The sequence below is a fragment of the Pecten maximus genome, chromosome 2 (genome assembly GCF_902652985.1).
Source record: "Pecten maximus chromosome 2, xPecMax1.1, whole genome shotgun sequence".
NCBI lineage: Eukaryota > Metazoa > Mollusca > Bivalvia > Pectinida > Pectinidae > Pecten > Pecten maximus.
In genome coordinates, this window is record NC_047016.1 from 23,904,089 (window position 1) to 23,930,232 (window position 26,144).

Here is a 26,144-nt window from a genome sequence, read left to right on the forward strand (position 1 = left end):
GCTACAGCCATAACTATCAAGCTGGCGTTAGGGAAAAGAAACTTGCAATGATTTTTTTTTACAATATTTACAGCAATTCTGTTCTCAATAAACCAAGAACTAGATTACTGATCACAATGCAAAAACATTAGAAAAAAGGCGTAACATGTATTGCTCTAAATGTAGTTACATTAGTATTATATTATTGAAACAATCCTTATCGAACGCTATTTTTGTGAAACATCTCTCTGTCAGATGACAAATATATATAACATCTGCCGAATTGCCAATATAAAAAAAAAACACTTTAACGGTACAACGATATGTATGTATAAAATATACATTTTTCTATTACCCTGAATTAATGGTTGTGTGGTAGTTGACGGCAGCGAAGTAGTAGAGGGAGGAGGAGAACATATTACACCAGCATCCTCGCTATGACCACAGTTTTCTGTCCCCCATCCTGGAAATCTACAATCCATCAGTCTAGATTCGTCTCCAGTGCACTCAAGATCGTCCATCCATGTCGGTTCTACTCCTCGACCAAAGCTCGCCTCTCGCGTGTGACTTCCTCCGCTAGTAAATCATAGAACAGAACAGGATTAAAATCCAATCACTCGTTAGTGAGGAGTGTTATATTTTAAGCGGGTAGCTCGAACGAATCACTTTAAGTTGGCACTGAATCGTTTTGGCTGCATATATTACTGTATTTATTGACTTTCAATTGGGTGGAATGTCATACATTTTGGGGTAAGCAGAAACATTATCCTGGAACCAACCTTTGATATAATGGACGTGTTATCTGTGTTTTGCGCAGTAATACCATACATATCATATGAAATCAGTTTTTGAAACAATTGACACTTGCCTGTATCCAAGCTGCCTACATACAACTCTTGCTTCATTTCCATCCCACAAATCGTCACAGACCGTTCCCCAGCGTCCCGCATGGTAGATTTCCACACGTCCTTCATACTGTGTCCCACCATTTACTAGCCGTATGGATCCTAGCAAACATGGTATGTGAATACTGGTGACTCTATGAGTCTGTATCGCGTATACATTAATTTTAGCTTTATAACTTGGTTATTATACATCTCCGTTTTTATCTTTTTAATCTCTTTAAATCTGCATCAATATGACATATTGCAACATACGTACGGTGGTTCGGTTTTAGAAGCAAAGATACGCAAGTGTATAGATCTTTTATTTTACGATTATCAAACAAGGTAATGTTTAGAATATACATATGTGTAGAAGATACATGTTATGTAGTATATACCTATGTTTGTTAACACGAGTGTATTGTTCGAGACTATATGCTGTTATTTACAGCGATTCCGTCAATGTAGGAGCAAGCATTGCTGTTCTTAACTGAACTTTCCAAATTAAATCATATAGGCCACCAAGAAAAAAATGGAACTTTACGAATGTATGAAATAATAACACTTATAGTTAAATTCTATCTATATTCAATATGTGAAATATTAAGAATTATCTATTTATCCGTCACATTTATACCACAAAATAGTATTATTATTTAGAAGTACTTTTTACCTTCGGAAGTCCCAGTTGATGATGTAATGACTGGGGTGGTGACCTCGGGGGTAGTCATTCCATCTTGTTCACATTTGACTCCTACATCTTCACTATGACCACAGTTTTCGTTCTGCCATCCTCCAAACGTACAGTCTATAAGTCTGTCTTCATCCCCTCGGCAAACGACATTATCCATCCATGTTGGTTCTTCACCTTCGCCATAGCTTCCTTCCTTCGCATAATTCACGGCACTGGAATTTTTATATTAAACTCAAATAAGTGAGAACTGTCAACTTTGCAATCAAGAGTGAAATCAGATTTCAAAACTAAAATCACAACTGTAGAAAAAAAGACACTAAAACTGAGGACGCAAAGGGAATATTCCACTGGCCCTATCGACATGGATTTGTTGTACTATCGTACTGACCATAATATCGATATGTAATAGAATTGTAACCAATTAAGATATTTTATAACCAAGCTGAATGATACACTTGATGATTCCAATATTCTTATTTCAAATTCTACATTTCTAGATAATTACATCCCTATCCCTCACTCGTTGTTATAAACATGCCGAATATGTAGAAGACTCATACTTATCGGGGGGGGGGGGGGGGGGGGGGGGGGGGTTATTTTTATTTTTAATGATGCCCGGATATAATTACATTGCATTAGGAAATTAGGATGGAACATTTGTATAGACAGATTTCGAATTTTCTTTCATCTTTATGGATTGCCAATCTTTTGGCCAATAGCAACCCTGATGAGTCATATGAGGTCAAACATGGTGTGTCAATTCGCTATTCATTATTTACACATTAACATTTAATGTAAATCTATTTAAAATTCAAAATAAAAATGTTTCCTACTTATGTTACTTATATTAAATAATTTAAGGTGCTTTGATGGTAGGCTTTGCTTGCGATATCATTCCTTTCTTCCAGTTTTCTTGATCCGTGGATATATTTTGATATATAATTTCACATGAAGTACCTGTGTCCTAGCTGTCTGCAAACAACGTGAGTATTGTTCATAGTCCAGCCATCATCACACACCGTTCCCCATTGACCTGCATGATAAACCTCCAGTCGTCCCTCCAGTTCCGTAGGACCATTAACTAATCGCAATTCTCCCTCTGCACAGACGAAAAGGAACGTAATATGATAATTTAAAGACATAAAGTCTTTTGGTGTTTAATAGTCACCTTTTGCGCGGGAGAAAATACTGATAAACTGTTTTTGCCAAAATTACGTTATAATTACAGTCATTTCCTGTTAATTGCCAACGGGCTATATGATGTAACAAATTAAAAAATAAAAGACTTCTCCGGGCTATCTGAGGAAGTGAGCCAACTGATGAGGGTTTTCTGACAAAATGTTTTTTCAAAAAAAAACATAAAATCGGCGGGCAATATGATTCATGTAAAATCCAAATTGACTTTTTGTCTTTCCCTGTGTAATATTAGGTACCGACATTGCCGTTCCCGCCCGAAATAAGAAGGTTACATTTAGCTGCGCGTGGATACATAAAGTAAAAACAACTTATAAGTAGATCTAGAAATATGTTTACGAACTCTGTTGACTTGACGAGACAATACAGGTCAACTCTGAGCGAAAAAAATACAGTTTAGAACTAGCTGATATTGTAAAATTGTACTGTATCTGTTTGCAGAAAACCCGCAGTCAATGTACCGGAGCGAGCTATCTGTAGACTTATTATAAATCCATCATTTCGGCTTGTGTTGGCTGTCTAACGCAGCTGACGATACACAGGGAATTACGATACAATCTTTACACAAATATGAATATAAACAAGAGCTGTTGGAGAACAGCATAGCTCGTCTCGCAAATGTTTGTCAATAAATAAATTAAATATATTAATTGGAATGGTTTCGCAAATTGCATTAATAATATTTATATTGTTTACTTGATCAGATTATGTTTTGTGAATTCATGCAATTTTCAAAACCATACCAATTTATATATATATAAATTATTTATTGACAAACATTCGGGAGACAAGCTATGCTGTTGTAGATTAAATGAATATATTAAAAACAAATGTAATTGCTTTTGGACATAATTCTTCAATTTTCTGACAAAATATTATCCTAATGAGAGTTGTCTCCTTTGAAAACTGTGGACCAGTATAAATTGTCAATTGTGAGCATTTTCACATAGTTTTATTTTCAGTTTCACCCCAAGAAGGGATAGTGTAACTCCGTAGGGGCTCTTTTACCAAATTCCAGCACCCTAGTACGATCATAAAGTGATGTGTTTATAGCTTTCAACATTTGCACAAAAAAAATCAAAAAATGTGTTTTTTCCCCAAAAAAATATTTTAGTTTAACTCTGGCAAGGGATAGTTTAACCCCAACAGGAAACCTAATACCATGTATTACTATGCCTTTCAACACTCACAACATAAACTTAACACAAAGTCCAAAGATTTAAAAAAAGAAAAAATCCAATTTTTTTAAAGCTTTACTCCAGGAAGGGATTGTCTTACTCCATAGGGACTCTATTGCCAAATACCAGCACCCTAGTACAATTATAAAGTGATGTATTAATACCTTTCAACACTTGCACCAAAAACTGAACGCAAAATTTGTCTAGTCCAAAAAATTTCAAAAATCTGGGTTTTTTTTTCCAAAACATCTTTGAGTTTAACTCCGGCAGGGGATAGTTTGACCCCCACAGGGACCATATTACCATAAATTGCTATGCCTTTCAACACTTGCACCAAAAATTAAACATTTGAAAATCCAACGCCGACGCCGGAGTGACGACATAAGCTCTCACTCTTCTTCGAAGAGACGAGCTAAAAACTAAGTTTTTGTTCTCAAATATCTACACACTTTATCCAAATATTACCCTGCACTGATGGTTGCGTGCTGGATGAAGTGGTTGGGCGCGACGTGGTTGTGGTTGTGGTTGTGGTTGCCGACAAAGGGGGCAAACATACCACGCCAGCATCCTCACTGTGACCACAGTTTTCTACTCCCCATCCTCTGGACGAACATTCCGCAAGTCTTTCCTCGTAACCGCTACATCCAACATCGTCGAGCCAGGTTGGTTCGGAGCCTTCACCGAAGGCAGCTTCCCTTCTAGATAGCCCATCCCTTAAAGAGAAAAGGGATATATTCGATGATACATTATGGGTATAATGTTGAGTAAGATTTAATGATTAAATCATTTCACATTTACGGATAACTGTGATGGCTGTGTTTATGTCTATGGTCAGATTGATGTTACGTCATGATTAATAGCTTAAATCATGATGTCTAATATTGTATCAACCGGAGGTCATTCGATATATTATAATGACGTTAAACCATAAATAAGGATATCATTGCAGCAATTAACGATAATTATCGGATCGGGAAATAAATAACCTATGTGAATGACTAATCGGGTCAATACACCTGTGTGAATGACTAACAGGGTATGTACACCTGTATGAATGACTAACAGGGTCTGTACACCTGTGTGAATGACCTACAGGGTCTGTACACCTGTGTAAATGACTAGCAGGGTCTGTACACCTGTGTGAATGACTAGCAGGTTCTGTACCCCTTTATCAAATTACCAACAGGGTCTGTACACCTGTGTAAATGTCTAGCAGGGTATATACACCTGTGTGAATGACCAACAGGGTCTATACACCTGTGTAAATGACTAACAGGGTCTGTACACCTGTGTAAATGACTTACATGGTCTTTACACCTGTGTAAATGACTAACAGGGTCTGTACACCTGTATGAATAACTAACAGGGTCAATATACCTGTGTGAAATACAAACTGGGTTTGTACACCTATGTGAATGACTAACAGGGTATGTACACCTGTATAAATGACTAACAGGGTCTGTACACCTGTATCAATGACTAACAGGTTCTGTACACCTGTGTGAATGACTTACAGAGTCTGTACACCTGTGTAAATGACTACCAGGGTCTGTACACCTGTGTGAATGACTAGCAGGTTCTGTACCCATTTATGAATTACCAACAGGGTCTGTACACCTGTGTAAATGTCTAGCAGGGTCTATACACCTGTGTGAATGACCAACAGGGTCTATAAACCTGTGTGAATGACCAACAGGGTCTGTACACCTGTGTAAATGACTAACAGAGTCTGTATACCTTTGTAAATGACTTACAGGGTCTTAACACCTGTGTAAATGACTAACATGGTCTATACACCTGTATGAATGACTAACAGGGTCTGTACACCTGTGTGAATGACAACTTGGGTCTGTACACCTGTGTGAATGACTAACAAGGTCTGTATACCTGTATGAATGACTAACAGGGTCTGTACACCTGTGTGAATGACTTACAGGGTCTGTACACCTGTGTGAATGACAACTTGGGTCTGTACACTTGTGTGAATAACGTACAAGGTCTGTACACCTGTATGAATGCCTAAAAGGGTATGTACACCTAGGTGAATGACAACTTGGGTCTGTACACTTGTGTGAATAACGTACATGGTCTCTACACCTCTGTGAATGACTAACAGGGTATGTACACCTGTATGAATGACTAACAGGGTCTGTACACATGTATGAATGACTTACAGGTTCTGTACACCTGTGTAAATGACTAACATGGTCTGTATACCTGTGTAAATGACTATCAGGGTCTGTACACCTGTATGAATGACTAACAGGGTCTGTACACCTGTATGAATGAATAACAGGGTCTGTACGTCTGTATGAATGAATCACAGGGTCTGTACACCTGTGTGAATGACTACTTGGGTATGTACACCTGTGTGAATGCCTAGCAGGATCTATACAACTGTATGCATGACAAACAGGGTCTTTACACCAGTGTAAATGACTAACAGGGTCTATACACCTGTATGAATGACTAACAGGGTCTGTAAACCTGTGTAAATGACTTACATGTTCTGTACATCTGTGTAAATGACTAACATGGTCTGTATACCTGTGTAAATAACTAACAGGGTCTGTGCACCTGTGTTAATGACTTACAGGATCTTTACACCTGTGTAAATGACTAACAGGGTCTGTACACCTGAATGAATGACAAACAGGGTCTGTACTCCTGAATGACTGACTAACAGGGTATGTACACCTGTATGAATGACTAACAGGGTCTTTACACCGGTGGGAATGACTACTTGGGTATGTACACCTGTGTGAATGACTAACAGGGTCTGTACGCCTGTGTAAATGACTAACAGGTTCTGTACTCCTGTGTAAATGACTAACATGGTCTGTATACCTGTGTAAATGACTAACAGGGTATGTACAACTGTGTAAAGGACTTACATGGTCTTTACACATGTGTAAATGACTAACAGGGTCTATACACCTGTATGAATGACAAACAGGGTATGTACACCTGTATGAATTACTAACAGGGTCTGCAGAACTCTATGAATGACTAACACGGTCTGTACACCTGTGTGAATGACTACTTGGGTATGTACACCTGTGTTAATGACTTACAAGGTCTGTACACCTGTATGAATGACTAACAGGGTCGGCACACCTGTGTGAATGACTACTTGGGTATGTACACATGTGTGAATGACTTACAAGGTCTGTACACCTGTGTGAATGACAACTTGGGTCTGTACAACTGTGTTAATGACTTACAAGGTCTGTACACCTGTATGAATGACTAACAGGGTCTGTACACCTGTGTGAATGACTTAGAAGGTCTGTACACCTGTGTGAATGACCAACATGGTCTGTACACCTGTGTAAAGGACTAACAGGGTCTGCACACCTGTATGAATGACAAACAGGGTCTGTACACCAGTGTAAATGACTAACAGGGTCTGTATACCTGTGTGAATGACTACTTGGGTATGTACATCTGTTTGAATGACCACTTGGGTTTGTACACCTGTGTAAAGGACTAACACGGTCTGTACACCTGTGTGAATGACTTAGAAGGTCTGTACACCTGTGTGAATGACCAACATGGTCTGTACACCTGTGTAAAGGACTAACAGGGTCTGTACACCTGTATGAATGACAAACAGGGTCTGTACACCAGTGTAAATGACTAACAGGGTCTATACACATGTATGAATGACTAACAGGGTCTGTAAACCTGTGTAAATGACTAACAGGGTCTGTATACCTGTGTGAATGACTACTTGGGTATGTACACCTGTGTGAATGACCACTTGGGTATGTACACCTGTGTAAATGACTAGCAGGGTCTGTAGACCTGTGTGAATGACTAGCAGGTTCTGTATACCTGTATGAATTACCAACAGGGTCTGTACACCTGTGTAAATGCCTAGCAGGGTCTATACACCTGTGTGAATGACCAACAGGGTCTGTACACCTGTGTAAATGACTAACAGGGTCTGTACACCTGTATGAATGACTAGCAGGGTCTGTACACCTGTATGAATAACTAACAGGGTCTGTATACCTGTATGAATGACTAACAGGATCTGTACACCTGTGTGAATGACAACTTGGGTATGTACACCTGTGTGAATGACGAACAGGGTCTGTACACCTGTGTGAATGACAAACAGGGTCTGTACGTCTGTATGAATGACTAACAGGGTCTGTACACCTGTATGAATGAGTAACAGGGTATGTACACCTGTGTGAATGACTACTTGGGTATGTACACCTGTGTGAATGCCTAGCAGGATCTATACACCTGTATGCATGACAAACAGGGTCTTTACACCAGAGTAAATGACTAACAGGGTCTATACACCTGTATGAATGACTAACAGGGTCTGTAAACCTGTGTAAATGACTTACATGTTCTGTACATCTGTGTAAATGACTAACATGGTCTGTATACCTGTGTAAATGACTAACAGGGTATGTACACCTGTATGAATGACTAACAGGGTCTGTACACCTGTGTGAATGACTACTTGGGTCTGTTCACCTGTGGGAATGACCTACAGGGTATGTACACCTGTATGAATTACTAACAGGTTGTGTACACCTGTGTGAATGACTAACATGGTCTGTATACCTGTGTAAATGACTAACAGGGTATGTACAACTGTGTAAATGACTTACATGGTCTTTACACATGTGTAAATGACTAACAGGGTCTATACACCTGTATGAATGACAAACAGGGTATGTACACCTGTATGAATAACTAACAGGGTCTGCAGAACTCTATGAATGACTAACACGGTCTGTACACCTGTGTGAATGACTACTTGGGTATGTACACCTGTGTTAATGACTTACAAGGTCTGTACACCTGTATGAATTACTAACAGGGTCTGCACACCTGTGTGAATGACTACTTGGGTATGTACACATGTGTGAATGACTTACAAGGTCTGTACACCTGTGTGAATGACAACTTGGGTCTGTACACCTGTGTTAATGACTTACAAGGTCTGTACACCTGTGTGAATGACCAACATGGTCTGTACACCTGTGTAAAGGACTAACAGGGTCTGTAAACCTGTGTGAATGACTAACAGGGTCTGTATACCTGTGTGAATGACTACTTGGGTATGTACACCTGTGTGAATGACCACTTGGGTATGTACACCTGTGTAAATGACCACTTGGGTCTGAACACCTGTGTAAAGGACTAACACGGTCTGTACACCTGTGTGAATGACTAACAGGGTATGTATACCTGTGTGAATGACTACTTGGGTATGTACACCTGTGTGAATGACCACTTGGGTATGTACACCTGTGTAAATGACTAGCAGGGTCTGTACACCTGTGTGAATGACTAGCAGGTTCTGTACACCTGTATGAATTACCAACAGGGTCTGTACACCTGTGTAAATGCCTAGCAGGGTCTATACACCTGTGTGAATGACCAACAGGGTCTGTACACCTGTATAAATGACTAACAGGGTCTGTACACCTGTGCAAATGACTAACAGGGTCTGTATACCTGTGTAAATGACTTACAGGGTCTGTACACCTGTATGAATGACTAGCAGGGTCTGTACACCTGTATGAATGACTAGCAGGGTCTGTGTACCTGTATGAATGACTAACAGGATCTGTACACCTGTGTGAATGACAACTTGGGTATGTACACCTGTGTGAATGACTAACAGGGTCTGTACACCTGTGTGAATGACAAACAGGGTCTGTACGTCTGTATGAATGACTAACAGGGTCTGTACACCTGTGAGAATGACTAACAGGGTATGTACACCTGTGTGAATGACTACTTGGGTATGTACACCTGTGTGAATGCCTAGCAGGATCTATACACCTGCATGCATGACAAACAGGGTCTGTACACCTGTGTAAATGACTTACATGTTCTGTATACCTGTGTAAATGACTAACAGGGTCTGTGCACCTGTGTAAATGACTTACAGGATCTTTACACCTGTGTGAATGACTAACAGGGTCTGTACACCTGTATGAATGACAAACAGGGTCTGTACACCTGTATGAATGACTAACAGGGTCTGTACACCTGTGGGAATGACTACTTGGGTATGTACACCTGTGTGAATGACTTACAAGGTCTGTACACCTGTGTGAATGACTATTTGGGTCTGTTCACCTGTGGGAATGACCTACAGGGTCTGTACACCTGTATGAATGACTAACAGGTTGTGTACACCTGTGTGAATGACTAACAGGGTCTGTACGCCTGTGTAAATGACTAACAGGTTCTGTATACCTGTGTAAATGACTAACATGGTCTGTATACCTGTGTAAATGACTAACAGGGTCTGTACAACTGTGTAAATGACTTACATGGTCTTTACACATGTGTAAATGACTAACAGGGTCTATACACCTGTATGAATGACAAACAGGGTATGTACACCTGTATGAATGACTAACAGGGTCTGCAGAACTCTATGAATGACTAACACGGTCTGTACACCTGTGTGAATGACTACTTGGGTATGTACACCTGTGTGAATGACTTACAAGGTCTGTACACCTGTGTGAATGACTACTTGGGTCTGTTCACCTGTGGGAATGACCTACAGGGTCTGTACACCTGTATGAATGACTAACAGGTTGTGTACACCTGTGTGAATGACTAACAGGGTCTGTACGCCTGTGTAAATGACTAACAGGTTCTGTATACCTGTGTAACTGACTAACATGGTCTGTATACCTGTGTAAATGACTAACAGGGTCTATACACCTGTATGAATGACAAACAGGGTATGTACACCTGTATGAATGACTAACAGGGTCTGCAGAACTCTATGAATGACTAACACGGTCTGTACACCTGTGTGAATGACTACTTGGGTATGTACACCTGTGTGAATGACTTACAAGGTCTGTACACCTGTGTGAATGACTACTTGGGTCTGTTCACCTGTGGGAATGACCTACAGGGTCTGTACACCTGTATGAATGACTAACAGGTTGTGTACACCTGTGTGAATGACTAACAGGGTCTGTACGCCTGTGTAAATGACTAACAGGTTCTGTATACCTGTGTAAATGACTAACATGGTCTGTATACCCGTGTAAATGACTAACAGGGTCTGTACAACTGTGTAAATGACTTACATGGTCTTTACACATGTGTAAATGACTAACAGGGTCTATACACCTGTATGAATGACAAACAGGGTATGTACACCTGTATGAATGACTAACAGGGTCTGCAGAACTCTGTGAATGACTAACACGGTCTGTACACCTGTATGAATGACAAACAGGGTATGTACACCTGTATGAATGACTAACAGGGTCTGCAGAACTCTATGAATGACTAACACGGTCTGTACACCTGTGTGAATGACTACTTGGGTATGTACACCTGTGTTAATGACTTACAAGGTCTGTACACCTGTATGAATGACTAACAGGGTTTGCACACCTGTGTGAATGACATCTTGGGTCTGTACACCTGTGTGAATGACTTACAAGGTCTGTTCACCTGTATGAATGACTAACAGGGTCTGTACACCTGTGTGAATGACTTACAAGGTCTGTACACCTGTATGAATTACCAACATGGTCTGTACACCTGTGTAAATGCCTAGCAGTGTCTATACACCTGTATGAATGACCAACAGGGTCTGTACACCTGTGTGAATGACATCTTGGGTCTGTACACCTGTGTGAATGACTTACAAGGTCTGTTCACCTGTGTGAATGACCAACATGGTCTGTACACCTGTGTAAAGGACTAACAGGGTCTGTACACCTGTATGAATGACAAACAGGGTCTGTACACCAGTGTAAATGACTAACAGGGTCTATACACCTGTATGAATGACTAACAGGGTCTGTAAACCTGTGTAAATGACTAACAGGGTCTGTATACCTGTGTGAATGACTACTTGGGTATGTACACCTGTGTGAATGACCACTTAGGTATGTACACCTGTGTAAATGACTAGCAGGGTCTGTACACCTGTGTGAATGACTAGCAGGTTCTGTACACCTGTATGAATTACCAACAGGGTATGTACACCTGTGTAAATGCCTAGCAGGGTCTATACACCTGTATGAATGACCAACATGGTCTGTACACCTGTGCAAATGACTTACATGTTCTGTATACCTGTGTAAATGACTTACAGGGTCTTTACAACTGTGTAAATGACTAACAGGGTCTGTACACCTGTATGAATGACTAGCAGGGTCTGTACACCTGTATGAATAACTAACAGAGTCTGTATACCTGTATGAATGACTAACAGGATCTGTACACCTGTGTGAATGACAACTAGGGTATGTACACCTGTGTGAATGACTAACAGGGTCTGTACAACAGTGTGAATGACAACTTTGGTCTGTACACCTGTGTGAATGACTTACAAGGTCTGTACACCTGTATGAATGACTAACAGGGTCTGTACACCTGTGTGAATGACTTACAAGGTCTGTACACCTGTATGAATGACTAACAGGGTCTGTACACCTGTGTAAATGCCTAGCAGTGTCTATACACCTGTGTAAATGACCAACATGGTCTGTACACCTGTGTAAATGACATACAGGGTCTGTACACCTGTATGAATGACTAACAGGGTATGTACACCTGTATGAATGACTAACAGGGTATGTACACCTGTGTGAATGACAACTAGGGTATGTACACCTGTGTGAATGACAAACAGGGTATGTACACCTGTATGAATGACTAACAGGGTCTGTACACCTCTATGAATGACTAACAGTGTCTGTACACCTGAGTGAATGACTACTTGGGTATGTACACCTGTGTGAATGACTTACAAGTTCTGTACACCTGTATGAATGACTAACAGGTTCTGTACACCTGTTTGAATGACTAACAGGGTCTGTACACCTGTTTGAATGACTCACAGGGTCTGTACACCTGTTTGGATGACTAACAGGGTCTGTACACCTGTTTGAATGACTAACAGGGTCTGGACGCTATAGGATTACACTAGATGGGCCTGTATCGCTCACCTTGTTGGATCTGACCAAACGTAAAAATAATGTTTATGCTCTATTCATTAATAGCTTTATTGGTTATGGCGTATGGATCTCAACTACTTTAAATATATAACCCAGAAACGAAGTCCAGACTCCCTAGGGGAGTGAAAAGACCCTAGGGATTGTTTTTAGAACATTATTGTGTTTAAAGAATATAAAACTCTAGGGGCGAGGAAATAACACAGGCCTACATTTACAACAGGATTGTGTTTATCTCTTTGTACCCAACAATAGTATATATGGTTGGAGAGTGGGGATCTCAACAGTTTCAAATATATAACCAAGAATCTAAGTCCCTAGGGGTGGGGAAGACCCCAGGACCTAAACTTACAACAGGACTGTGTCTATCTCTTGATGCCCAGCGATGCCATATATGGTTATGCGATGGGGATCTCAATGGCATCAAAAATACAGGTAGTGATTAAGGATGTTTCTGACCATATTTAGTTCAAATCTATAGAGTACTTGTGACAAGTATCGATTTAAAGGTTAGTCCCTCTAATTCCTCTATTAGGCCCCATTGAGTCACCATTTATGTAAAATCAGTTCCCCAACCCCCAAGGATCTTTCTGACCAAATTTGGTTAAATCCATTCAGTATGACTAGTAGCGATTTAAAGCAGATGTTGACGGACGACGGACGGACGCTACGCCATGGCATAAGCTCTCCGGACAACCAGGCGAGCTAAAAACCTAATTATCTTTGCTACTAGGTCACCAGTTCAAGTGACCTTACAGAAAATATTTTCGCTCTACGCACCGGTACCCTAACTGTCTACAAACAACCCTGGCGTCTTGGTTCCCCCATTCGTCGTCACAAACAGTTCCCCAGACTCCATTGTGGTAGATTTCCACACGGCCTTCATACATCGTTCCACCATTCACAAGTCGTATATCACCTACAACATCGGAGAAACGACATACATTATAAATCGAATCGAAAATTTATCATTTCCTTCCTTCAACATAAGCCATGGATCCACTTCTCATGTTAATATAAGCAATGAAATGGGTCATACTGTCCTGGAGATGTTTTAGTCATGTGATACTTTTGTGTTATTATAATGTGTACATCATCGATTTCTTGTATTCTGATTATTTGATATTTGTCGATGTATGGTTAATTGGCCCGTGTAATAGTCCTTAAAAGATTGTGCCAAGGTTTCGCATAGTTCTTTTAACTTGAGGTAATGTTAAGGTATACTACACTTGTTCACATGTGACCTTAACTTATGTGTACATCATCTAGAATTTTTGCGTTATTCAATACTTCTTTGGCATTTATTTAGCAATTTCAATTTCATGTTTTGCCATAATTTCTCACAAGAGGTGGACTACAAAATCAATTAACTATGAAGGTAATTGTATGTGAAATACGATACGTGTATCCATTATTATAAAAATTGGATTCATAAACTTTTCAAAGCCGCAGTTCAGAATGTTTTTTAAACCTCAGTCAGAACATCCATTATCCACGTTCCGATAATTTGATGACTTTACAATAATGAGCACCTACTCAAAGAAATATACATTAGCCTAATAGATTGAAGGGATTTCAATTTGATCGCACATGTAACATACAACGTCAGAAGCACATTTCGTATTTGGCAGCTTTATTGATTTATAGATATGGAAATAATGTTTGATACAAAATCAAAGCGTATAAATAGGTAAACTATAAATGGTAAGTTACTTTTAACTATACGATTTACAAGCGTTGGGATAGTACTAAATGATTATTTCTACTTATGATAAACAAACATGTTTTAAGACTAAATGAGAGAAGAGAAAATACCATGAAAACACTATACATACGTAATAAACCTACATGTAGAGTAACATGATTATTGAAAACTTTTATTGCTGAATCACAGTTGTACCATAATAATTTTATTCTGTTTACCAAAACAACACTTTCAAAAAATTAAGATACATAGTTATGGAAACGGTTTTTTTTTTTTTTTTTTTCTTATTTTTTTTTTCATGAACATATACACATATATATATATATAAGAAACCTCGCAACTATTACTGTAAGCCAATGATGACTATAAAACGCCCACTACCAACCTTTTGCGACCATGGCAACAAAATACAAGAGGCCCATGGGCCTTAACGGTTACCTGAGATTTGACATATTTCAGTTAATTCAATTGACCCTTTTGGTCCCGCCCATCATGCCCGAGGGGTCAGTCAGGGCCAACATATGCATATTATCAAACTTTCATCCAATGCTGAAAATGTTAACCAAGTAGAATGAATTCCAATAGAAATCAAACAAATCAGTCAAAAATGTGATTTCCCAATATAAACTATAGTAAAATTTACCCCCTCCTCAGGGGCAAACTTGTAACCCCAGGGTCATGAAATTCATAAATTTAGTAAAGCACTATAAGACCCTTCCACCTATGAAGAGTATTTGATTCTAGCTTATTTGCGACTTGAGAAGAAGAGTTTTGAAATTTCAGTCCATTTGACCCTTTTGGCCCCGCCCATCAGGCCCTAGGGGTCAGTCAGGGCCAACATATGCATATTATCAAACTTTCATCCCATGCTGAAAATGTTAACCAAATTAGAATGAATTCCAATAGAAATCAAACAAATTATAGTAAAAAATGTGATTTCTCAATATAAACTATAGTAAAGCTTACCCCCTCCCCAGGGGCAAACTTGAGACCCCAGGGTCATGAAATTCACAATTTTAGTAAAGCACCATAAGACTCTTCCGACTATAAAGAGTATTTGATTCCATCTTATTTCCGTCTTGAGAAGAAGATTTTTGAAATTTCAGTCAATTTGACCCTTTTTAGCCCCGCACATCAGCCCCTGAGGGTCAATCAGGGCCAACATGTGTATACATCAAACTGTCATCCCATGCTGACAATGTTTACCAGATCAGAATGAATTCCAATAGATATCAAACAAATAAAAGTCAAAACTGTTATTTCCCTATATAAACTATAGTAAAGTTTACCCCCGCCCCAGGGGCAAACTTGAGACCCCAGGGTCATGAAATTCACAATTTTGGTAAAGCACCTCCAGACCCTGCCATCTATGAAGTGTATTTGATTCCTTCATATCTGAGGGTAGAGAAGAAGATTTTTGAAATTTCAGTCAATTTGGCCCTTTTTCGCCCCACCACTCAGGCCCTAGGGGTCAGTCAGGGCCAACATATGCATATTATCAAACTTTCCTCCCATGCTGAAAATGTTAACCAAATTAGAATGAATTCCAATAGAAATCAAACAAATTATAGTAAAAAATGTGATTTCCCAATATAAACTATAGTAAAGCTTACCCCCTCCCCAGGTGCAAACTTGAGACCCCAGGGTCATGAAATTCACAAATTTAGTTAAGCACCTTAAGACTCTTCCGACTATAAAGAGTATTTGATTCCATCTTATTTCCGTCTTGAGAAGAAGATTTTTGAAATTTCAGTCAATTTGACCCTTTTTAGCCCCGCACATCAGCCCCTGAGGGTCAATCAGGGCCAACATGTGTATACCATCAAACTGTCATCCCATGCTGACAATGTTTACCAGATCAGAATGAATTCCAATAGAAATCAAACAAATAAAAGTCAAAAATGTTATTTCCCTATATAAACTATAGAGTAAAGTTTACCCCCGCCCCAGGGGCAAACGTGAGACCCCTGGGTCATGAAATTTACAATTTTGGTAAAGCACCTTAAGACCCTTCCATTCATGAAGAGTGTTTGATTCCACCATACCTGAGAGTAGAGAAGAAGATTTTTGAAGTTTTAGTCAATTTGACCCTTTTTAGCCTTGCCCCTCAGGCCCCTGGGGTGTGGGGACCATATAATTTACAATTTTGATTGACCTTTAACCATAGAATCTTCCTGCCAAATTTCATTTAATTTGGTTCAGGGGTTTTGGAGAAGAAGTCGAAAATGTAAATTGTTTACGGACGCACGACGATGGAAAAAAAAGGATAAGAATAGGTCTAATAGGAATACTTCAATTGTATTTGCCATCCCTCAGACCTTTTATACGAATTCACTGCTTAATTGGACAATTTTTCAATTTTGGACAAAGTTTGAACAAAGTCTGTTTAACTTCGTGGCTAGAACTTGAATGCATCCGTGACCTTTGACCATTTACCCTTGACCCCATGACCTCTGAAATTTGTCAGAAATGTGGCTTACATCCATTCCTACAATACTAATGTACATGTGTATACAAAAACCCAACAGTTTGTAAGATAATAAGAAACTACCATCAGCATTGTTTGACTTAGTGACATAAAGGGCAAAAGGACACCAAAGGTCATAACTCCGGTAAAAATTATGGCAACCATTGAGATACGAGAACATGTCGTAAAATCCATGCATAATCCTGGGAGAAGTAGAAAAAGACAGGCTGATTCTCGTTGCGTAACAGGGGCTGGGTCGTAAAAAAAATGTTACAGTCTAACAGTACTTTCCTTTATGATTAATTGTTAATATATAAATGTGCCACCACAGAAATCACGTATCTACTGACTTCATCGTATGCAAAACACTCGTATGTCCCTTCATCACTTTCACGAATGTTTCTGAACACAAGTACAGCCGTTGTTGTCCTTCCTGTGGTGACAATATTAACGGTAAGGTCACCCGGAGATCCTCCATCCCTTCTCCAAACCAATCTTGGCGCTTGAGATGCACGTGCAGTGCATATCATTTCTCCAGATTGACCCGTCCTTGTATAAATGTTATCTGGGGTTTTCAGGAATTGAAGGGGTTCTGAATAAGTAAAACAAATGGATTGTACTTACTCAATTTGTTTCTATTTTCTTTATCGATGCTTCTATTAATTATGCATACATTCTTTTTTCCTGCTGGGATTTTGTTTCGGGTCCATGCGTCAGACATTTATGTAGTGTGATAATAATGTCGTGTATTAAAGATGATTTTACTTCATTAGATTCACACGCCAAAATTTCTTGAATGATGGCAGAGACACCCCGCATACATCTATGAGTCTTTAGAAACTTAAACTTTTTTGACGAATAGATATATCCCTAGCCCTCATACATAGTTTTCTAAGTAATTGTGTATGATGGGAGTATATCATACGTTCATTTTACAGGAACTATATAAGAACAAAGACAGTTGATACCAAAAAGCATTGCTTGTTATAACGGCGTGTTAGGGTGATACAACACCCTCCAGATATACCAGGTGGGAGAGGATGTTATATAAATTAATACTTTGGTAAGTATGTATACAAATTCAGTACAGGTACAACAACAGATAGTTAACAGGCAGATTGATTACATAAATTATTGGTGACATTCATTACAATCAATAAGCAGCGTGGATAACATAGCCCTGCTTGTTCTACTGGCTAATTAAAAAGCGGTGTGGACAATATAACCCTGCGTGTAACAAGCAGTTCTATTGGCTGAATATTTGTTAGCATTCCGTAACATTGGAGTTTAATCTAGTGTTTTTGTTTTTGTGCATTTTGTTTTTAATTCTGATTGTTTTTCTAACTTATAATCTTCCGTCTGAAATTAATATGGATCACCATTCACCATGAAATACCAACACATAAACTGTTCTTTAATTATATTCGTACGTTTTTATGTGGGCTGAGGAAAGAGCGAATACCGAATTTTGTCTAATATGTGTCTATCGCTTCCTAAAATAGATTGGAAAATAATGAAAATTACAACAAAAATATATATATATATTTACCTTATAATGCATTGAAGTTTCGCTTGTCCTTTGCCAGGTCTTCATTGACAAAGAAAAGTGCTGTCAACTCTCCAATTCGTCATTTCTAATCGAATCCGCCACCGAAATGAAGCTCGTTTTTTCAACAAACCATACATCAACCTTTTCTTTCTGTATGTACCCAATTAATCGTTGTCTACTCTGATCATCATTCAATATCATTGTTTGGTTTTATTTCCGGATACGTTGATTGATGAAATTATGAAATTATATGTATCGGTCTGATATGGGAAGAACAACTAGATGCAACCCATGTCATTAGATGAAGTCAATATACATAAAGGAACGCCAGGTGGACATAGGAAAGTACTACATTAGTGTATGTAAATCTATAAATAATAGCTCGTTCGTGATGGCGTGGACAATGCTGGCACTGACTAGTGAGTATTACAGCTACTGTACTTGAGGTAATGACATGATAATCTAATGTGAATAAAAGTTTAATTAAAACGGGCACCTACCATCATTATACGTTGAATTAATCATGGGTGTTGTTGAGTAAGTCATGGTGGTGGAGGTGTCATCTGGATACGTTACTGGTGTCGTTGTGTGCGGTATGGATGTTGGATCCGTTCCGTCAAAAGGGACCTTCACATCTTACACCAGCATCTTCATCGTGTCCACAGTTTGTGTCACCAAATCCGCGGAAACGGCATTCAAAAATGGTTTGTTCTGTACCACTGCATCGTATATCGTCCATCCAAATTGGTCCAGATCCTTCACCAAAAGTAGCTTCATCAAAATATATTCCACCCCGCCTGAAACAAACAAAGGGTCACGTAGATGTTATAAGTCCAACAACAAAGTGGAGTTCACATAAGACCGCCCCAGTCGTTAGGCTGACATTAAGTCATTAAGAGCGACATTTCATTGTTAACCTTGACCAATAACCAAAATATAACCTGGCGTAGATATTCATGTTGTGATGTTATGGTCTGAATATGAACAAAATCTTCCCGGGGATTCATGACATTTCATTGATACAAGGTTATAACTTGCATATAATGGATCCACATCCACACACAAAAGTGTGAGGGTGGTGTATAAAAAATGCTAAATCTCAGACAAATAACATCTTACCATCCCTACATACGACACACGACCTGTTATCTATACTGTAAAATAAATATATAACATCTTATCATCCGTACATACGATACTCGACATGTTATTAATACAGTAAAATAAATATATAGCATCTTACCATCCCAACATACGACAAACGACCTGTGCTGCTTTATTATCAAAGTCGTCATCACAAATCGTGCCCCAAGTTCCGTTTCTGTTGATTTCCACCCGTCCCTCTCCGGTGATGTTGCCATTAGCCAGTCGAATGCCTTCAACTGCACAATGAAAATAATAATAATGGCTAAAAAGGATTAAATAATGTATTATGAAAGCAACAATATTCCATAAAGTAATGAATGTATTATAAAAAGGCACAACATCTATATCATAGCATTACAAGAAGTTTAATGTTTTAGTGTTTCCTGACAGACATTTGTACGAGGTAACACCAAAAATAATTAATGCTAGGTGACAATCCACATACTGAACATTTTGCTGAGCTGTCTCGTCGATCGTAAACTTAAAAGGTGCTTTATGTCGTTTTATATATACATATTTGTTTATTTTTCTGCCCTCTAAAACTGACTTCTCCTGTCATATTAAACTGGTGCTAACCACAGACTTTAATTTTTAAGGAACCAACATCAACTTTAGTGTATTCGTCCTGTCAATCTCTCACATCTCACGTTCCGTCATCACAGTGTTAGGACATTTAATGGACTAGAAAGCAGCACTATATCACAATATTTTGACATTATATCAAAGAAATTGACCTAAAATTACTAGTACACTGAACCTTACACCGTGAAATAATACAAATTCTTCAGATTTAAGAATATATCATTGAGTTTCATATCACTCGATATTGATATGGGGAACGAATATTAGTCTAAATATGACGCCTTATATGTTATCACTTCAATAGCGATGAATATATTGAGAGCAAGACAAGAGGAAACGTAAGATTATTAATCAAAATTATCAAATTTATTAAATATATTGATATAAGTATGTGTTACGCTGTCTCCCTACCCTATATTTCTATATTAATGGCGTTTATGGCGATTTCTTCAATCTTCCGATTACTATACTGTTGGTTCCTCCTAAGTCTAATGATTTCAAACAATACAAAAACTGTTCTGTATATATTTGTGTTTATTTCTAAAATTAACCACTGAAGTGACCATCCCCTAACCAATTCGCATTTACAACATGTCAGTGTAATAAGACCTTCCATCAGTTTATGTTGTATATAGTTATGATATAATTACCAGAGCTAATTTTTCAAATATACCTTTGACCCTTTAGCCTATCCGACCCATCAACCATTGAATGATGTTATAACATAAACAACGATATCAATATGAACATATGAACCAAGTCGGCTGAGGAGTTAAGAGTGTACCTTGTACGAGATCTTTGTACTTCATATGAAATGATTCACGGAATGTTGCTCGGACACTTGGACAATGCGATAGCTGTATATCCCCGTTATTGTTTGGGGTGTTGCAGTTAGCAGAATCAGAATGACAACTAGGAGAAACAAAATCTTCCATTTGTGACTGTAAGGAGATAACTTACACATGGGGTCCTGAACTTCCTCGCACATCACTCCGGCGTCTTCTCCGTGCCCACAGTTTTCTACACCCCAGCCAGCGAAAGGACAGTCGGCTAATCTCGTCTCAGATCCAGAACATGCCACATCGTCCATCCATACTTGTCCGGTTCCCTCCCCGTATCTAGCCTGTGGGACTGCTTTACCTTCTCTGTAATAAAACACATACAACAGTAAATCCTTGCCTTTTGGCATACTGGAATATTGTCATTATTTTCTAAATAAACTATCGCGTTGTAAGCTTACTTCGTAAACATTTGACGTAAAACACCATATTCAATATTTGTGACATTTGGATTATATTGTTTAAAGACTAATACTAGCCTTTAGCAAAGGAGTTTGGTGAATAGGTGAGTGTTATCTAACTCTCAATGTATAAATTTATAATTACAACTATTTGATAACAAACAGTTTATATTTCCTGTGGAATAACCTCTAAACGCGTTTGACTGGTTGACGCAGAGACCTTTGACTGGGAGTATTGTTTAATCACGTGATTCAGTGCGTTTTGATTGGCTAAGGCCTGAAGGCCACTTCGCGAGGTCCCGGATAATAACGCACAAGCGGTAGTTCTTAGATGTTTTTTAAAGATATATATATATATCGATTTCTATCAATTAATTGCTTTGAAAAGTATAGACTTGCTTATAATTTATTATTCGAAATACAAAATGTATATTGTCATATTTCCACAAACTTGCAAAATTGTCAGTATTGCATATTAATTAGCTGCATTTCACTTAAGACAATATCCTTACACCCAATTTTTTTTGGAAAAGAAAACACGTTGACACAAAACAGGTCAATTTATCATTAATATAGCTTTTCTATTGTGGCAAAAACAGTTCTCACAAAACCGCTGTTGTTGCATATGGTATTTCTTTCACTATAGGTAGTTATTTTCCCAAAGTTACAAAAACACTCTCTACAGCTCGTAGTTTTTGTAACTTTTGAACAATAACTAACTCGAGTGAAAGAAATACCGTGTTTGTGCACTAGCCGTTATAGTAAAGAATCTGGTAAATATGGTATTTAACGAGGCCTACAATTATATCCAGAACTACTCTAAATAACACTCTGGTTTGCATGACAGATAGAAACATTCCATAGGAAATTGCGAGAGATAGCAGTTACTTTGCTTGTTTAATTATACATGTATAGCTATTCAGATGTAATATTAAAGCTAGTTTTGGTATAGTACAGTTTATACATCATACTAGATGACGTAGATGTGGATGCAAAACTGAATACCAATATTTTAAATTACTACACACATCACATGCGTAATACGTTACCCATGTCCTAGCTGCCTACAGACGACATTCGCATCGTTCTTGTCCCAACTATCATCGCAAACAGTTCCCCACTGTCCATCATGGAAGATTTCCACTCTCCCAACCCTATCACTGCTGTCTCGACCAGCAAGGCGGATAGACCCTTCTGTCCCTTCGCCTCTTCGTGTTGTTGTGGAAGTAGGCGGCGTTGTAGGAGCTGTTATACATTGACAATTTAAAGTCATGTTAAACATAACACATTTATTGATTAGCATTGTTTAACTGAATATGAAAAAATCAATAATTAACTGAAAAAAAATAGTTCCTAAAGTTCTATTTAAGGGAATGGACCGGAGTTTCTTCAAGCTGGGATAAAGATCCATTAAGCTATACCGTTCATCAGTTGTGAAATCCAGAATGGCGTTGTTGAGATTCCGTCGCTGTGAAAAATACAGCTTTCGTAAGATTATGTCGACTGTGAAATCTTTATCACTCTTTAGATTCCATAGGGTTTATAGTATGCTGTGAAAAGTATCGTCAGAATTCGCCTGTTCGTTAGATACCGCCAACTGTGAAATATAGAACGCTCGTCACATTTTATCAGGCGTAAAGTCATGAGCGAAGGAAGGAATCTTCGTCATTGCCAGTCAGCTGTGAAGTACAAGTCTTTCTCAGAGTCAGTCAGCTGTGAAGTAAAGAGTCTTCGTCAGAGCCAGTCGGTCTTGAGTTCTCAATAATATCTGTGGTGTTTTTGACAGTAAATATCGTATCACTTCTTAAGCAGCCAGTTGAGTAAAATCTTACCGTCCCCGTCTTGACATGAAACGCCAGCATCCTCGCTATGTCCACAATTTTCCGAACCCCAACCTCTGAATGGACAATCAAATAAACTAGATTCAGACCCTGTACACTCCACATCGTCCATCCAAGTTGGTTCCGAGCCTTCTCCATAACGGGCTTCACTGAAGGCCCTGCCAACGTTCCCACTGCAGAAACAAATACGGCGTATTGTCAACATCATTCTTTATACCTGCGCCCATATCATTATAATATCATCATTTTCAAATTCCAGTGCAATTAAATTTTGCTACCCTCAGATCGAAAAATCATCATATAACCAGACTATGTTTACATATCCATCACAATGATACCACACCTTAATTGTTAATCTCACCCTCACACTGATACGACACATTCTTATAATCACCCTCACACTGATACCACACCTTGTTAATCTCACCCTCACACTGATACCACACCTTGTTAATCTCACCCTCATACTGATAGCACACATTCTTATAATCACCCTCACACTGATACCACACCTTGTTAATCTCACCCTCACACTGATACCACACCTTGTTAATCTCACCCTCACACTGATACCACACCTTGTTAATCTCACCCTCACACTGATACCACACCTTGTTAATCTCACCCTCACACTGATACCACACATTCTTATAATCACCCTCACACTGATACCACACCTTGTTAATCTCACCCTCATACTGATAGCACACATTCTTATAATCACCCTCACACTGATACCACACCTTGTTAATCTCACCCTCATACTGATAGCACACATTCTTATAATCACCCTCACACTGATACCACACCTTGTTAATCTCACCCTCACACTGATACCACACCTTGTTAATCTCACCCTCACACTGATACCACACCTTGTTAATCTCACCCTCACACTGATACCACACATTCTTATAATCACCCTCACACTGATACCACACCTTGTTAATCTCACCCTCACACTGATACCACACCTTGTTAATCTCACCCTCACACTGATACCACACCTTGTTAATCCCACCATCACACTGATACGACACCTTGTTATTATCATCTGAACACTGATACCACATCTTTATATTAACACCCTCACAATGATAACACCACCTTTATATTAACACCCTCACACTGACAACATCACCTTTATATTAACACCCTCACACTGATAACACCACCTTTATATTAACACCCTCACACTGATAACACCACCTTTATATTAACACCCTCACACTGATAACACCACCTTTATATTAACACCCTCAACTGATAACACCACCGTTATATTATCACCCTCACACTGATAACATCACCATTATATTAGCACCCTCACACTGATAACACCACCTTTATATTATCACCCTCACACTGATAACATTGCCATTATATTAGCACCCTCATACTGATAACACCACAGTTATATTATCACCCTCACACTGACAACCTCACCTTTATATTAACACCCTCACACTGAAAACACCACCTTTATATTAACACCCTCACACTGATAACACCACCGTTATATTAACACCCTCACACTGATAACACCACCGTTATATTATCACCCTCACACTGATAACATCACCATTATATTAGCACCCTCACACTGATAACACCACCTTTATATTATCACCCTCACACTGATAACATCACCATTATATTAGCACCCTCATACTGATAACACCACAGTTATATTATCACCCTCACACTGACAACCTCACCTTTATATTAACACCCTCACACTGAAAACACCACCTTTATATTATCACCCTCACACTGATAACATCACCTTTAATATTATCACCCTCACACTGATAACATTGCCATTATATTAGCACCCTCATACTGATAACACCACAGTTATATTATCACCCTCACACTGACAACCTCACCTTTATATTAACACCCTCACACTGAAAACACCACCTTTATATTATCACCCTCACACTGATAACATCACCTTTATATTATCACCCTCACACTGATAACACCACCTTTATATTATCACCCTCACACTGACAACCTCACCTTCATATTATCACCCTAACACTGATAACCACACCTTTATATTATCACTTTAACACTGATAACCACACCTTTATATTAATACCCTCACACCGATAACCACACCTTTATATTAACGCCATAACACTGATAACACACCTTTATATTAACACCCTCACACCGATAACCACACCTTTATATTAACACCCTCACACTGATAACCACACATTTATATTATCACCCTCACACTGATAACACCAACTTTATATTAACACCCTCACACTAATAACACCACCGTTATATTATCACCCTCACACTGATAACATCACCATTATATTAGCACCCTCACACTGATAACACCACCTTTATATTATCACCCTCACACTGATAACATTGCCATTATATTAGCACCCTCATATTGATAACACCACAGTTATATTATCACCCTCACACTGATAACATCACCATTATATTAGCACCCTCACACTGATAACACCACAGTTATATTATCACCCTCACACTGACAACCTCATCTTTATATTAACACCCTCACACTGAAAACACCACATTTATATAATCACCCTCACACTGATAACACCACCTTTATATTATCACCCTCACGCTGATAACATCACCTTTATATTAACACCCTCACACTGATAACACCACCTTTATATTAACACCCTCACACTGATAACACCACCTT

The 26,144-nt window shown here is 38.7% G+C and overlaps 1 protein-coding gene across 1 annotated transcript in view; it reads right to left on the reverse strand.

Moving 5' to 3' along the window:
* Window positions 1-26,144, reverse strand: part of LOC117342184 — a 138,047-nt gene that overhangs the window by 61,980 nt on the left and 49,923 nt on the right. Inside the window, 12 exon segments of the mRNA XM_033904224.1 lie at window positions 335-555; window positions 848-986; window positions 1,537-1,769; window positions 2,515-2,656; window positions 4,395-4,642; window positions 13,688-13,826; window positions 19,129-19,243; window positions 19,245-19,425; window positions 19,872-20,010; window positions 21,317-21,501; window positions 22,646-22,841; window positions 23,429-23,610. Of these exon segments, the coding sequence (XP_033760115.1) occupies window positions 335-555; window positions 848-986; window positions 1,537-1,769; window positions 2,515-2,656; window positions 4,395-4,642; window positions 13,688-13,826; window positions 19,129-19,243; window positions 19,245-19,425; window positions 19,872-20,010; window positions 21,317-21,501; window positions 22,646-22,841; window positions 23,429-23,610 (2,120 nt within the window).